Source organism: Phyllostomus discolor, chromosome 8, assembly GCF_004126475.2.
Source record: "Phyllostomus discolor isolate MPI-MPIP mPhyDis1 chromosome 8, mPhyDis1.pri.v3, whole genome shotgun sequence".
NCBI lineage: Eukaryota > Metazoa > Chordata > Mammalia > Chiroptera > Phyllostomidae > Phyllostomus > Phyllostomus discolor.
The window spans coordinates 40,493,092-40,507,552 of record NC_040910.2 but is presented as its reverse complement, the minus strand read 5'-3'; the positions used below and the strand labels follow the sequence as shown (position 1 = coordinate 40,507,552).

Below are 14,461 nucleotides of genomic sequence, written 5' to 3'. Positions count from 1 at the left end.
TCCTGTTTCTTCTTGAATCACTTGTTCCTTTTTATTTGCTGCCTTTTGTATTGGGTATATTTTATGATTTGTGGTTTATTACTTATGACTATACAGACTATATATAACTAGTATAACTTCTAGTTCCTTGAGGTATAAAGTTAGGGGTTTTGGGTTTTTTTGGTGGGTTTTTTTTTTTTTTTTTTTTTGAGATTTTTCTTGTTTCTTAATGTAGGTATGTGTTGCTATGAATGTCCCTCTTAGAATGGTTTTTGCTTCATCCCGTAGGTTTTTATATATTGACTGTCCATTTTCATTTGTCTCAATGTATTTTGATTTTTCTTCTGGTTTTTTTCTTTGTCCCTTTGGTTGAAGTGCAACTTTTTTTTCAGGGGTTGCTTTTAGGAATTACAATACATGTCTTAACTTACTGTAATCTGTCTGCCAGTGATATTACACTATCCCTGCCTTTGCCCCCTCCCAGCCTTTGTGATGTTATCATCATACATTTTCTATTCAGTAAACCACACACTATACTATTGGCTTGTTTTTGTGTTTTTTTAAACAATTACCTTTAAGGAGATTTACAAATAAAAAATGTGAGTTTTTAATTTCTTACATAGTCACAATTTTGGGTGCTCTTGAGTCCTTTTTGTTTTTATCCAAGTTACCACTGGTATTGTTCTCTTCCTTGAACATTTCTTGTAGGGCGTAGGGCAGGGTTGCTGATGAGGAATTTATGTGTCTACAAGTCATCCTTTGGCCTTCATTTTGCAAGCTGTTTGGACTGGGTATGGAATTCCAGGTTGGTTGATTTTCTTCCAGATAATGAAACCGGCTCCACTGCCTCCTGGCTCACATTGTTCCCAACCAGTTGGCTGAGCTTCTCATCTTAGCACACATGGCTTTTCTTCCTCTGGCTCCTTTAAGATTTTCTGTTTATCAGTGGTTTGGAGCACTTTGTTGATGATGTGTGTTGATTTCATTTGCTGATTTTTTCCTGCATTCTTTGCCTTTGAGGACTCTATATATTGCTCTGATTCTTTTGGTGGTGTTGGTCTTTTTTCTCTGTTTTATTTTGAATAGCTTCTCTCACCATGTCTTCAAGTTCCATAATCTTTTCTTCTGTAATGTCTGTTGTCAAATCCCATCTAATGTATTTTTCATCTCAGAAGCTTGGTTTGGGTATTTTTGAATATTGTTCATGTGTCTACTTAACATACTCTTAACATAGTCATTTCTCTGCTTTCTTGAATATTTAGGATATATAAAACAACTGCTTAGTATCCATGACCACTAATTCTGTCATTGTGTCATTTGAGTCTGCTTCTATTTGTTAGTTTGTTTTCTTCATTAGAGTCAGACTTTTTTGCTTCTTGGCTAACCCAGTCGTTTTTGATTGGACATCAGGCATTGTGACTTTTACCTTGTTGACAGCTAGTTATTCTTGCGTCCTTCCCTACACATTTCCTTGAGCTTTTGCTGGGGCACAGTTCAGTTTCTGGCTCCTTCTGTTGCTGTTGAGCTTTGTTAATCAGGCCACAGCTCAGGGCTCTCTTCATCCTTTCTTGAGGTAACATCCTTCTGAGCAGTCAGCCTGATGCCAATGAATTACAGGCTTTCCCACCCAGCCATTGGGTTTACTCTGGGTGAAGTGGGCCTTTTGCAACCCTGAGTGAGCCCAGGGATTGTTCCCTCTGTTAGTGCAGGCAGTCCTCTCCCTAGCCTTGACGGTTTCCTCGTGCACACACGCTGTGCAGCTTTCTGCAGCCTCCTTGGCATGGCTGTCTCTGTGGTACTGTGATTGCTCACTGCTTTGATCTCCTCACTTCAGGGATACTAGCCCCTCAGTTCCTCCTCCCTGCCCATGCCTGGAACCTCTGGGCAGTAAGGCAGGACAACCATATGTCTGTCTTATGTGTTTCCACTTTTGCAAGTGTCACCATCCTGTATAGCCTAGTGTTTGGAGTCTGAAAACTCTTGTTGCCTGAATTTCCTCCTGTTTTTTTGTTTTGTTTTGTTTTTGAGTTGTTTCAGGGTTAATGCTTAGGGTTCCATTCTGGCTGGAAGTGGAAGTTTGCTTTACATCTATGTTAGAGGTCTTTTCAGCTTTGGTCCACATAGGTAAGGGTGCATTTCTAAGTAGATATTCCCTCAGCTATACATGGATACATAGAATTGGAGAAGATGATCCGAGTGGGATGGGCTTTTGATTAATTAACAAGTTGTGGTTAGTGGCGTTTAACTGATTTTAGCTTTTCCTATTTGCTTTTTGTCACTATGAGAGCTGATGTTGTATCAAAAGCAATTGTATTTTTATAGGTCAGGGTTAGTTACAACTGCTTTGATAACTATGAAGAACTGATAGTTTCTGGAGAAGTAAAAACTAGTGGAAATGATTTTCATGATCTGTTAACTGCTAATAATTTTTGACATTGTGTGGTTATTTGTATGGGAAAATAAGAGTGCTGTTTCCCATGAAGGTTGTCGGGGCTAAAGTGGTGACCAATGCCCGCAGTCCTGGGGCTCGGTGCTATGGCTTTGTCACCATGTCAACGTCCGATGAGGCTACAAAATGTATCAGCCATCTCCACAGAACTGAGCTTCATGGAAGAATGATCTCTGTAGAGAAGGTGAGAGAGTCCTTGCCTGTTGTAACTCACGAATTTCACATGGAAGAAGACCTGGTCTGTGAACCATTTCTGTCTGCATTATATTTTAGGCCAAAAATGAACCTGCTGGGAAAAAGCTGTCTGACAGAAAGGAGTGTGAAGTGAAGAAGGAAAAAGTTTCTGGTATTGACAGACATCATTCTGTGGAGATCAAAATTGAAAAGTGAAGTGATTTTTTTTTTTTAAGCTTTCTTTTGGGATGACTGCCAGGAGGAGGGTGGGTGGTAGCCACAGGGTCACTCACGAAATGAGCACGTATCCTTTGCATAGACAGCCTCACTGGCTTCTCATTTATATTGCAGGTGATTTTTGCATCTTGCTGCTACTTCAGTATTCAGGTTTCAGTAGATATTCATTGGAGTAACCTTATGACTAAAAAATAGATTCAGGTGATCCTCAGTAAATATTTACATCCAGCCTAGTAGCCTGCTGAAAAAAATAACACACAAAATGAATGAACAATATTTCTTTTTCATTCTTAACATCCTGGGCCCTTGCACAGCCTCTCACACCTTAGAATCATTTCGTGCATGGTCCAGGTTGATTTTTACATGAATCTTGCTTTTCATCTCAGCTTTGCAAAGATAACAGTGTTATTCAAAGGAATGTAGCCTGATTGGATATTGAAGTGAACATCCTTAAGCTAGAAGTTTGTGCAGCACCTGACAGTTGTCAAGTGTTGCTGTATTTCCTTCAAAAACTTAAAATATCCCAGAGTAACTGCGAGTTCACTCTGGTAACTTGGGGGTGCCTTGGCACAGTAATTTGAGAACCAAAGCTCTGAAATACTGTTTTTATAAAGGGTAATCTGTAGTTTTAATCAAGATGAAAGTAGGCCTGCCTGGTGTAGCTCAGTGGATTGAGCGTGGGCTGCGAACCAAAGAGTCACTGGTTCACATCCCAGTCAGGGCACATGCCTGGGTTGCGGGCCAGGTCCCTAGTACAGAGTGTACGAGAGGCAACCACACACTGATGTTTCTCTTCCTCTCTTTCTCCCTTCCCCTCTGTCTAAAAATAAGTAAATGAAATCTTTAAAAAAAAAAAATGAAAGCAGGGAAAGATCTTTCAGAGCAGGCATTGCCTATTTATACTTTTATCAAAATCATAGTCTTATCTTTTGGGAAGGGGAGACCTTGGTGATATTACTTGATAAAGGTCTATTCTCATAAAGCTGTATGTCTGTATTAAGTTTATATTGTCAACACAATTTATTTCTACTTCCAGGTCCGCTCATACTCGAAAAATTGAACCCTTTGGTGAGACTCTGTTAGTCTCACAGTAATTCCTTTGTTTTTTACGTAAGAAAATTCATAGTTACATAAACATGGCCAGGGACATTGACACTCATACATTGGACTAGGTTTTTAATGATGCGATTGCCGGTCTTTATTGTGGCTAAATTGGAAATTTGGCCTGTGAGAAATGGCCTTTGTGTACTTAGAAGTGAGACCTGTGATTTTATCAGCAACTTCTCAGAAAGAGACACATCTTTTAGCAGTGCTAGAAAAAGTCTGTATTGTTAGAATGTGGAGAGCTATTTAGAGTTCTTGCTTTTCTTAGTGTCTTGACATGCTTATCATTCATCGATTTTTCAAATCACAAAAGTGAGATATGTTTATGGAAAAAAGGGATAATAATCAGCTAACATGTCAGTGGGTTCCCTTAGTCCCTGGAAGAGTACTGTGAGGTCTGTGTGTTCTGCGTGGGTAGAAGAGAAAACTGGCTCAGAAAGGGGAGGTACCAGTCCAAGGTCACACAGTTCAGTTAGCAAGTGGCAAGAACAGAATTTAATCCCCAGTGCTAAGGCACTGAACTTGATGAGCTTAAGATGCTTAAAACCAAACTGCCTTCAAGTGGCTTGCCTAGGAGGTTGAGCATTTTAAAATTTGTTTTTAACCTTATTTTTTTTTCTTTCAAATAAACATCTTTATTAACCTTTTGTTTCATTTTAAGAATTTCTAGGCTTAGTTGTCAGCCTAAGTGAAATAGAGAAGCTTGTTCATAAAGGTGGCTTGTCTTGGCTGATTAGTGGTTTTTCTGTAATTGCTGTCTAGAAAGCACACACTGAAGTTAGGTGTAATCCCACTGGGAACAGTTTTCGGTGTATATCCCTCTAGCCTTTTTTCCTCTAGGCATGTGTTTTTTTGCTTTTGTTTTTTGTTTTTTTGTTTTGTTTTTTTTTTTAGAAACTTCTGTTTTTAAAAGATTTTATTTATTTTTAGAGAGGGGAAGGGAAGGAGAAAAGAAGGAGAGAAACATCAATATCTACATACCTCTCACGTATGCCTCTCATGTGGCCCCCACAAGGGATCTGGCCTGCAACTCAGGCATGTGCCCTGACTGGGAATCGAACTGGCGACCCTTTGGTTCTCAGGCCTGCGTTCAATCCACTGAGCTACACCAGCCAGGGCTAGAAACTACTTTTTAACTTAGTGTTATCAACAAGTTCTTTGTGTCAAGGAGGTGCCAGATGAATATAGAACAAGTAGGGAGGGGTCTCCTGTCATAACATTTTTCAGTTCTTCTTGGAAGGAGGAGGCACTGCCCCAGAATAGTGGAAGAGGTACAGCAGAGATGATTCATGGTGGCTTTATTTGCTGTCATGTAGTCACTGGGAGGGATCCCGAGCCTGTCAGAAGGGAAATGGTAAATAACTATGGACAGTTGTGTAGCAGTTGAGAGAAACCAGATCTGTGTATATATCCACAATTAACCTTTAAAACATGAGGTGAAAAGTACTAGAGAGCCATATATCAAGGACCATCCCATTATGTCAATTTCCAGAAATATTATAAAACTTCCCTAAAGATCATCAGGGTTATGTGAAAGTGCCTGTGAAGTATGTGAAGTTTGAGAAGTAGAGCTGGATAGAATGATTGACAGTTATGGCACCAAGGGTGGTGGTTGTCTTGGGGATGGGACAAGTGCATCTGTGACATTCGCTGCATGCATAGTATTTCATTTGTGTATGTATGTATTATTTTTAGAGCGAGGGAAAGGGAAGGAGAGAGAGGGGAGAGACAGGATGTGGCCTAGAGCCCAGGCATGTGCCCTGACCAGGAATCGAACTGGCAACCTTTTGGTTTGCAGGATAACGCCTAGCCTACTGAACCACACCAGTCAGGGCTGTACTTTTTTTTTTTTTTAATATTTTATTTATTTTTAGAGAGGGAAGGGAGGGGGAAAGAGAGAGAGAGAGAAACATCAGTGTGTAGTTTCTGGGAGTTATGGCCTGCAACCCTTTGGTTCTCAGGCCTGCGTTCAATCCACTGAGCTACACCAGCCAGGGCTAGGGCTGTACTTTTTAAAAAGGGAAACCAATATGTTAAAAACATTTAAAATTGTTAATTTTGATATATACCATCAGTGATTATGGTATGTACTTACATTTTTAAATTTTTTAATTAAAACTTTTCTTAGAATTTGTATTAATTTAAAGATGACCGTTCCATGCTGTGAAAGTTCAGGAGGGAACTGGGGGAGAGAGCAACAACTGCTGGTTAGAGAACCCAGCAGGACCTGGCTGTCCTGTCCTGGACCTTAGTGCACAGTGAGCATTTAATGACTAGAATTTAATTGCCTGAGATAAACAGCATTAGGAAATATGTAAGACAAATTCGAATGGCAACAATGATTTATTTCACTGCTTAGAATAAAACTGCCATTTTTTCTGGCATATAACGCCATTTATTAATGCCTTAAAATATGCAGAAATGATCAGGTGACGAGTGTTGGTGGGCAGGGTGCCTCACTGCTTCATGCTGTGGGAACTGTACTTGTTTGGAGAAAGGAGAAATTTCCCACAAAACTAAATATTCCACACATATAAAATGTTTCAAAATGAGACATTTAAAATAGTTTTTCACATTCTTCCATCATGTCTACTCACATGCCTGTCATATATATGGGTGTATCTGGCATTTTGGGAGAACATCCTGTTGAGCATGCAGTTTTATCCTACATATTTCGAGGTGTAGCAGGTGGTAATATAGGGGCTGTGTCTGAAGAGGGGGTTATTACTGCAGTTTTCAAATAATTCTTCCCATCTGCTTGCTGCCAAGCTGGTTTGTTTTGTGTGGCACTCTCAGTAGAGCAGAGTGCTCCTGTTACAGTCTCAGGAACTCAAGTTTAATAACTATGTTTTTACATAGAACCGTAATTAAGAAGGAAGAGAAGATTGAGAAAAAGGAGGGGAAAAAGCCTGAAGACATTAAAAAGGAAGAAAAAGATGAAGATGAGCTGAAACCAGGAACCACAAATCGGTCCAGAGTCACCAAATCAGGTAGGTGTTAAGTGTTCACGAGGAAGAGCCAGTCAGGGTGGGCTGGTGGGTGTCCTAGACCAAGTATGTACAGTGAGTTTTACAGTGCCTTTGTTGAGTTTTGCTGCTTATAGGAAGCCATTAAAGCAACAGAGCCTCAGGTGATGCTGTGACTAAGGGAGTTTCTACACACACGACAGCAGAAATGGGGGGTATTCTGCTCAGTGATTTAAGTTTACTGGGTTTTTGTTTTTCCTGAGTCTTTAGCAGAAAACTGTGGATTTTTCAGAAGGGAGGGTGTTCTAGTTCTAACCAATTCAGTGCAGTTCTGTAAGTTTTTAATCCCGTTTTTCCTACGTGGATGTTGAAGCCAGATCTAAAAACAAACAGAAAAACTCCCTAAAAACCAGAAAAGGAAGACCTCTCAATGGCTGTACCCTGTGAAGCAGTTGCACTTGGAGCTTGCCACCTCTATTGTCATTTTATAAAAATTCCTTGCACTCTGCATCTTCAGATTTGCATGAAACACCACAGAATGTTTTATAGCAGAAAAAGGCACATCCCCTTCCCCTTCCAAAAAAGAAAACCAGAAACAGAACCTGACCATCTGGAGCACTGGGATTTGGTGCAGTGCCTTACAAGTTAAATCGTAATCATTGGGGTAATTTGTCAGCAGTCTTGTGAGAAATGTCTTTTAGGTGTTCCTCAAATATTGCAAATCCCTAAATCAATGATTGTTCTGCAGTTAGAACCCGCTTAGCGTGTCGTGGAGAGGAAAAATCAGTGTGGAGTCTTCATTGCTGAAGACATAGAAGGGAAGCCCACTTGGGGGGTTGGGGAGGATCTCCCTCAGAGCCAGCAGTGTCTGATTCAGAGCACAAGAGCCTGGGTTTTGCAGAGCATTCCAGAGTGTGGGAGCAGTGGAGATTGAAATTGCCTATCATGGAGCCCCTAGGATTGAGTGGTGAGAGGGGTAGAGGAAACCTGCAGGTGGGATGTGTTTGTGCACGTGTTGCAGAACACACTTTCACTCAGATTTAAGTTGTGAGATGTAAGCAAGTCAAAGCTACTCGATTCCAGGTGAGCAAAGACCTGTCTAGGTCTGCCAGCTGTTACCTACTCAGTATGGCCGTATTGGTAGTGTTGCTTTTATGTCATCATGAAGACAGGGAGGAGGCACAGAGGCTCCAGCGTTAGCATCAGTCGCTTGATGGAGTGGCGAAAGCCCCCAGCTGGCTTATGTGCTACTTGCTGGAAGTAAGGTTGTCAGCATGTTTTCACAGACTGCTGTGTTTTTTCCCTAAAGGGAGCAGAGGAATGGAACGGACGGTTATAATGGATAAGTCAAAGGGAGAGCCTGTCATTAGTGTGAAAACCACAAGCAGGTCAAAAGAAAGAGTAAGTATTGCTTCTGCCACCTCAAATCCAGTCATTTTTGACCACTGTGGTTTCCATTGTGAAAACATTGTTTGGTCTTTAAAATTTTAAGAGTTCAGCCCTGGCCGGGTTGCACGGTTGGTTAGTGTTGTCCTGATACGCCAGCGGTGGGTTCAGTCCCTGGTCAGGGCACACACAAGAATCAACTAATGAATGCATAAGTAAGTGGAACAATAAATCAGTGTTTTTCTCTCTCTCATTTCCTTTCTCTCTCTCTCTCTAAAATCAATAAATCTTTTAAAAAATTAAGAGTTCTTTGAAGTCCTCGGGGGGCATACCATTATCTCTTAGATTATATGTACAGACATGAAATTAAATTTTAGAACTTATTTCAGATCAGTACTTTCCCATGTTTGCTTTCCAGAAATGTGTTCACCCATCTCTGATTCTTTGCCAGGCTATATACCATCTTTTAGGAGAACTGATTCCCAATGACAGCTCACCACAGAGCAGGATGGGCAAGACCTAGGCTTTGTCAGAAGGCAGCTTCCACTCTTTGGTTAATCTAATGGCAGTTTATTCCTTTTCTTTAGTTGATTTGCTAGTCTTCTATTAAATAAACCAAAAAGAAAAGTGGAGTCCACCCTAAAACTGACTGTCATGCCATCAGAGAACAAGCTGCATTGCTGTTAACTTGTGCATGCACTGGACAAGCTGGGGACTTCTTATTATCCTCTTTCCACTCTGGGAATGCCAGAAGAAGGTTCCAGCTAATACAGGAATGAGAGGGGTGTTTTTTCAGTGAATGCACTTTTTTTTTAATAAAGATTTTATTTACTTATTTTTAGAGAGATAGGAAGGGAGGAAGAAAGGGAGAGAAACATCAGTGTGCAAGAGATAATATTGATCACTTGCCTCACTCACACCCAGGCATGTGCCCTGACTGGGAATCTACCGGTGCCCTTTCCTTTCACAGGCCGGCATTCAATCCACTGAGCCACACCAGCCAGGGCCACATTTTTATGATTCATTTAAGAACACTTTGTGTTGTTGAGACTTAAGGTTTAAATTAATATTTGGATTCTATAAAGAGCAATTGCTGATGCCAATTTTCCTATGGGCTACATAAAACTCAAAACTACAGAAAAATGTAGAGAAGAATACAAAATCCATAAGCTTACTACCCAGATAACTGAGGTTTAAAAAAAAAGTAATCTACATGTGATTAGGACATTCAGATAATACAGGAAGGGAAAAACAAAAGCCTTGTTTCCATGTGGGCTACTCAAACCTCCTCATGGTATAACATGCAACACACACATGTATTCTCTGAAATACCACTGCTAATGGAGTTTCTGTAACTTGCCCTTGGATACCTTTGTATGTAATATGTCTTGTAGAGCTTTATATACTGAGGTACACAGTTCTACTTTCTAATTTTAAAACATTTTTAATTTTGAAATAATTATAGATTCACAGGAAGTTATAAAAGATAGGATAGAGGTCTTACGTGACTATCACCCAGGTTCCCCAGTGGTTTTATCTCCTGTAACTGTATCACAGTATCAAAGCCAGGAAAGTGATGTTGACTTTGGTGTACACTGTGTGTGCGCTCAGTGTGAGGACATTTAATCACTCGAGTAGATGGACACATGCCCTGTTGAAAACTGCTGTGGTGCAACTTTCCTGTGCCTGCCTCTTGGCAGACTAGTAACCACCAGTGGAGTTTGTAGGTCCAAAGGTGCATGTATGTTATTCTTTGTGGTAGATGTTATTGCATGCCCTTCAGAAAGTTATGGAAGATGCTGGCATTTGATGGGGTTCGGAGTTTGTGCTGGGCTGCCAGTAAATAGTGAGACCAGGTTGTTAACCCAGGAGTCTAATTTGGGGACCGGGGTGCCATGCTGGCCTTTGTACTAGATTGCATCCTCACCCCGGAACTTACGGTGGGTGCTGTCCTTCCTCACTCCAGCCTGCAATGTGTGTGATCACACTTCAAACTCTGCCTATCTCATAGGTGAAGACTGTCCTGTGATGTTTTGGGTTGCAGATCTGTTCTCTCTGTGTGTCCTTCTCCACCCCCAGTTTTTTTTAGTAGAATATCTAGTCCTGACCATTGTCCATTTTTCAGGTTGCTTTGTCTTTCGTTGATTCCCATCCCCCATCCCCACCCCCATGTGAGTTAATTAAGAAATTAAGCTAGCAGCTTTTCAAAAATGGGGTCACCCAAGCCCTGGCTGCTGTGGCTCAGTAGATTGAACGCTGGCCTGTAAACCAAGGGTTGCTGGTTCAATTCCCAGTCAGGGCACATGCCTGGGTTGCACGCCAGGTCCACAGTAGATGCATGTGAGAGGCAAACACACATTGATGTTTCTCTCCCTCTCTTTCCCTCTATCTAAAAATAAATAAATGAATGAATGAATGAATGAATGAATCTTAAAAAGAAAATAATGTGGTCTCCCAGATTCCTTTCCTGGAGAGCCAGGTGGTGGTTCTGTAGGAGGCTGTGAGTCCTGGGCTGTATGAAAGCTTCCTGGGAGACTGATTCGTGGCCACTTTGAGTGCCCCAGCCTCTGAGAGCCTCAGAGGTAGGAGTTGGCTGTTAGTCAGTGTTTCCTGTTTTATCCCAGAAATAGAACAGCAGGGAAGTTGCTTGTTAATCCTTTCTACTTTATTGGGAGTGCACTTGACAGTACAAATACCTTGGCTTGTTCTATTTCAAGGCTGCCTGCCTGAGCCCTGATCAAGCACTTGAGAAATGAAAGGTGCAGTCCCTTATCCAACTGTCCAAACAGCTGGCTTGACAGCTGCCTCTAGTGAGTGAAGGGGCCATGTGGCATTGTACATGTGCCCCATGGCTTTACTACACTAGAAAAACTGCTTATACTTTCCTGAGGTTTCATTCCATCTTTTCTGTTCCCTCAATGCCTTTTGTTTACAACATTTACAAGTCAGACTGTAGGGTGAGCAGTATGTGAAGTGACCTGTGCTAGGGCCTCCATGTAACCCATGTGTGACAGAAGAATCTTCATTTAATCCAAATATACATATTTAACTTTTATTTTTTTATTTTTATTTACTGGTTTTAAAGAGAACGAGAGAAACATCAGCTTGTTGTTTACTTATTTATGCATTCATTGGTCGCTTGTATGTGCCTTGACCAGAGATTGAACCCACAACCTTGGCCTATCGGGGCGATGCTCTGACCAACTGAGATACCCAGCCAGGGCCTACATATTTAACTTTTATTGTGCATTTGTTGTAATCATTTTTCTGACATTAATAAACCACTTTCGGTAAACAGAGCTCCAAGAGTCAGGATCGCAAATCGGAAAGCAAAGAGAAGAGAGACATCTTGTCCTTTGACAAAATCAAAGAGCAAAGGGAGCGAGAGCGCCAGAGGCAATGGGAGCGTGAAATCCGAGAGTCGGAGAGGCGGAGGTGAGTGGGGCTGAGCCAGGCTGCCAGGTGGCTGGTGTCCTCTGGGGATAGTCATCCTACTCTTCCCAGTGGAGAGTCCTGTGTGACCTGGGCTTGTGGGCCACCTTGTGCATTTCCCCTGGGGCCAAAAGACCCATCATGGATGGCATGATGTTCACCAAAAGCCCATTCTGCTGAATGTTTCCTCTGGCTGAAGTTGGACCTGGTCCATGGAGCAAGCTCACTCAGGGGTGGCTTTGATGTAAAGGTCCCAAGTGTTGCAGCCTCGGTTTTCCCTCTGGAAACCTAGATAAATACGATAAAAAATGGCAACCAAGAAATGTGGTGGCTTTATTGGAGGTGTTATCATGGGAGTAGCCTCTTCACTTCTGGGTGTTTGCATTTTGTGGCCTTTTTAGGCAACAGTGGTTACATGGTGAAGTTCTTTGCCCCTCTCACCTTTGGTTAAGAAGATAGTTTATTGAAGCCTGTCATTTCCACTTTTGAGCTCTGCCATTTCATGTCAGGACATCTAGAGCCCCCTTGTCATTTCCTTCCAAGGTTTCATGAAACAAAGGCTGTATATCATGGTGTTTGGGGTACTTTCTTGAGCTAAAGTAGATCACATGGAGACTTGTTAAGTTATGCTGCATTTGCTTTTCTCTGAAGTCATGATTGCAGCCCTTGCCCGTATTGCTTTAGAAAATAAAAGCACATTGAGAAACTTTTGATCCCACTTGGAGGTCATTTGCTTCCAACCGGCACATATTTGGTTTGGAGCCTTTCCAGGCACCAGTGGAGTGTGTGAAGAGCGACAGTATGTCCTTTCCTCAGATGCAGGGAGGGGTAGTCCCAGTCTCTGCTCAGCCTCTGGTTTGCAGTGGTCGAGGACGTGAGACTTTGGCCCCAGTTGCTGGAGCCAGGCCAGCATACAGTCACCCTGCTAACTTTCTCCTGTCCCTACACCTTCCCACCTCTGTTCAAAATAACACTCATTTAGAATTACAGCCCTTTTAGAGGGAAGATGTGAAAACAATGGCTCGTTTTACAACATTAACCTGCAACAGAATATTTTTCACACTCAGGGAAAGCTACTATAACACTTCTTCAGTGTTTTCTCTGTATGCACAGCAGTTACCCTTTGCTTTTCTTATTTTTTTTCCTCCTTGCATGTGGCTTCATTTGGGAGCCTTTGAGCCAGTCCTTCTGTCCTGGACCTGCAGCTCTGTATCTCCTTGCTGTCACCTGCTTCCTGCTAGCCCATTTCTGGCTTTGCTTTTTTTTGAGAAAGGGAAAGTTTGGAAATTGGGGCTTTGGGCTGATCAAAGCAGCTAAGTGGGAGTGGGTGGGCACCCTGCCACCTTGTAGCCTGGAGCCCAAGCCAGTGAGCATCTGAGACACTCAATGGGCCAACTGGAGGTGTCCAGGCCCCTTTGGAGGGCAGCGCCTTGATGGCCAGGAACCTCCACAGCAGGAGGTCAGAGTGGTCTTGCTGTGTCCCACAGAGAGCGGGAGCAGCGGGAGCGGGAGCAGCGCCTGGAGGCCTGGAAGGAGAAGGCACGGCTGCAGCGGGAACGCCTAGAGCTTGAGTGCCAGCGTCACCTCTTGGAGCGCGAGCGCATGGAGCGTGAGCGGCTGGAGCGGGAGCGCATGCGTGTGGAACGTGAGCGCAGGAAGGAGCAGGAACGCATTCACCGTGAGCGTGAGGAGCTGCGGCGACAGCAGGAGCAGTTGCGCTATGAGCAAGAACGGCGGCAGGGGCTCCGGAGGCCTCATGACGATGGGAGGTAAGGATCCAGCCCACCTATACACCAGAGGTGGTGCCTCTCCTCCCATTCCAGTAGCTGCTTCTTCTCCTGAACATCTCAGAGTGGAGAATCAGGCCTATTTAACATGGGATCTGGACACCTTTCCAGAATTTATTGCCACTGCCACCACCACCTCAGGTGTGTATAGTTTAATGTCATGACCTCATGGCTGTGTATTTTTCCCCAACTGAATTATTTGGAGGGTCTTGATAGTTCCACTGCTGAAGGGTTTGTGATGCTTTCGCTTAGACTGTGCCATTAATCTCACTGTGATTCCTGGTGGAGCATAACCACCCTCCAGAGTGCTGTCACAAGAGATGCCCAAGCCTGCATTAGGCCTGCATTGGCCATGGCAGCCACTCCATCTCATGTCCTTGTGGGCGGGGAGGCACAGAGTCAGTGTGTGGGAAAGGACATTGCCTTCCAATTAAAAAGTAGGTTTATTGGTCTCTAGCTTCTCTGAGCTGCTCAACTGATAGTCACCCATTGCCCCACCACCCAAAGAGCCTAGTTTTCTGGTAAAAATCAGGAAGAAGATAATTGGATGCTGTCCTGAGCTATATGTAGTTCACTATCACCTGATCTAATTCCCTTTGCTTTTTGCAAAAATCTCAAAGGGAAGTTCAGGTTATCATTGAAGATGGCAAGGTGAAAACCTGACACCTTGGAATACCAGTCCAGAAGAATCAAATATTTTATTTCATTTGCATTTGAGCTCAGGCGGGGATCAAGGTATTAACAGCCTCGTGGCACAATTAGCTCACAGCAGTCCGTTTTTCAAGACTGTCAGATGAGAATACTCATATGCCTCTTGGCAGTTTGGGGGATATTAATTTATCCAGTCAAAGCGATAATGATTGTTTAGAGATTAGCCCTGTAGGACATTTTAAATGATACTGGATCTGGAGAGAGAGCTCCACTCCCCACCTCCACTCCCTTTTTTC

At 42.7% G+C, this 14,461-nt stretch overlaps 1 protein-coding gene across 2 annotated transcripts in view; it reads left to right on the top strand.

Annotated features, from left to right (window-relative positions):
* SAFB2 (scaffold attachment factor B2) overlaps window positions 1–14,461 on the top strand; it is a 32,279-nt gene that overhangs the window by 12,489 nt on the left and 5,329 nt on the right. For both annotated transcript variants that reach the window (XR_004904662.1, XM_028521536.2), the window contains exons 10-15: window positions 2,463–2,612; window positions 2,702–2,814; window positions 6,803–6,933; window positions 8,219–8,310; window positions 11,594–11,730; window positions 13,215–13,496. Coding sequence is in view for 1 of the 2 variants with exons in the window: in XM_028521536.2 (XP_028377337.1) it covers window positions 2,463–2,612; window positions 2,702–2,814; window positions 6,803–6,933; window positions 8,219–8,310; window positions 11,594–11,730; window positions 13,215–13,496 (905 nt within the window). In the remaining variant the exon portion in view is untranslated. The remainder of the gene's footprint in view (window positions 1–2,462; window positions 2,613–2,701; window positions 2,815–6,802; window positions 6,934–8,218; window positions 8,311–11,593; window positions 11,731–13,214; window positions 13,497–14,461) is intronic.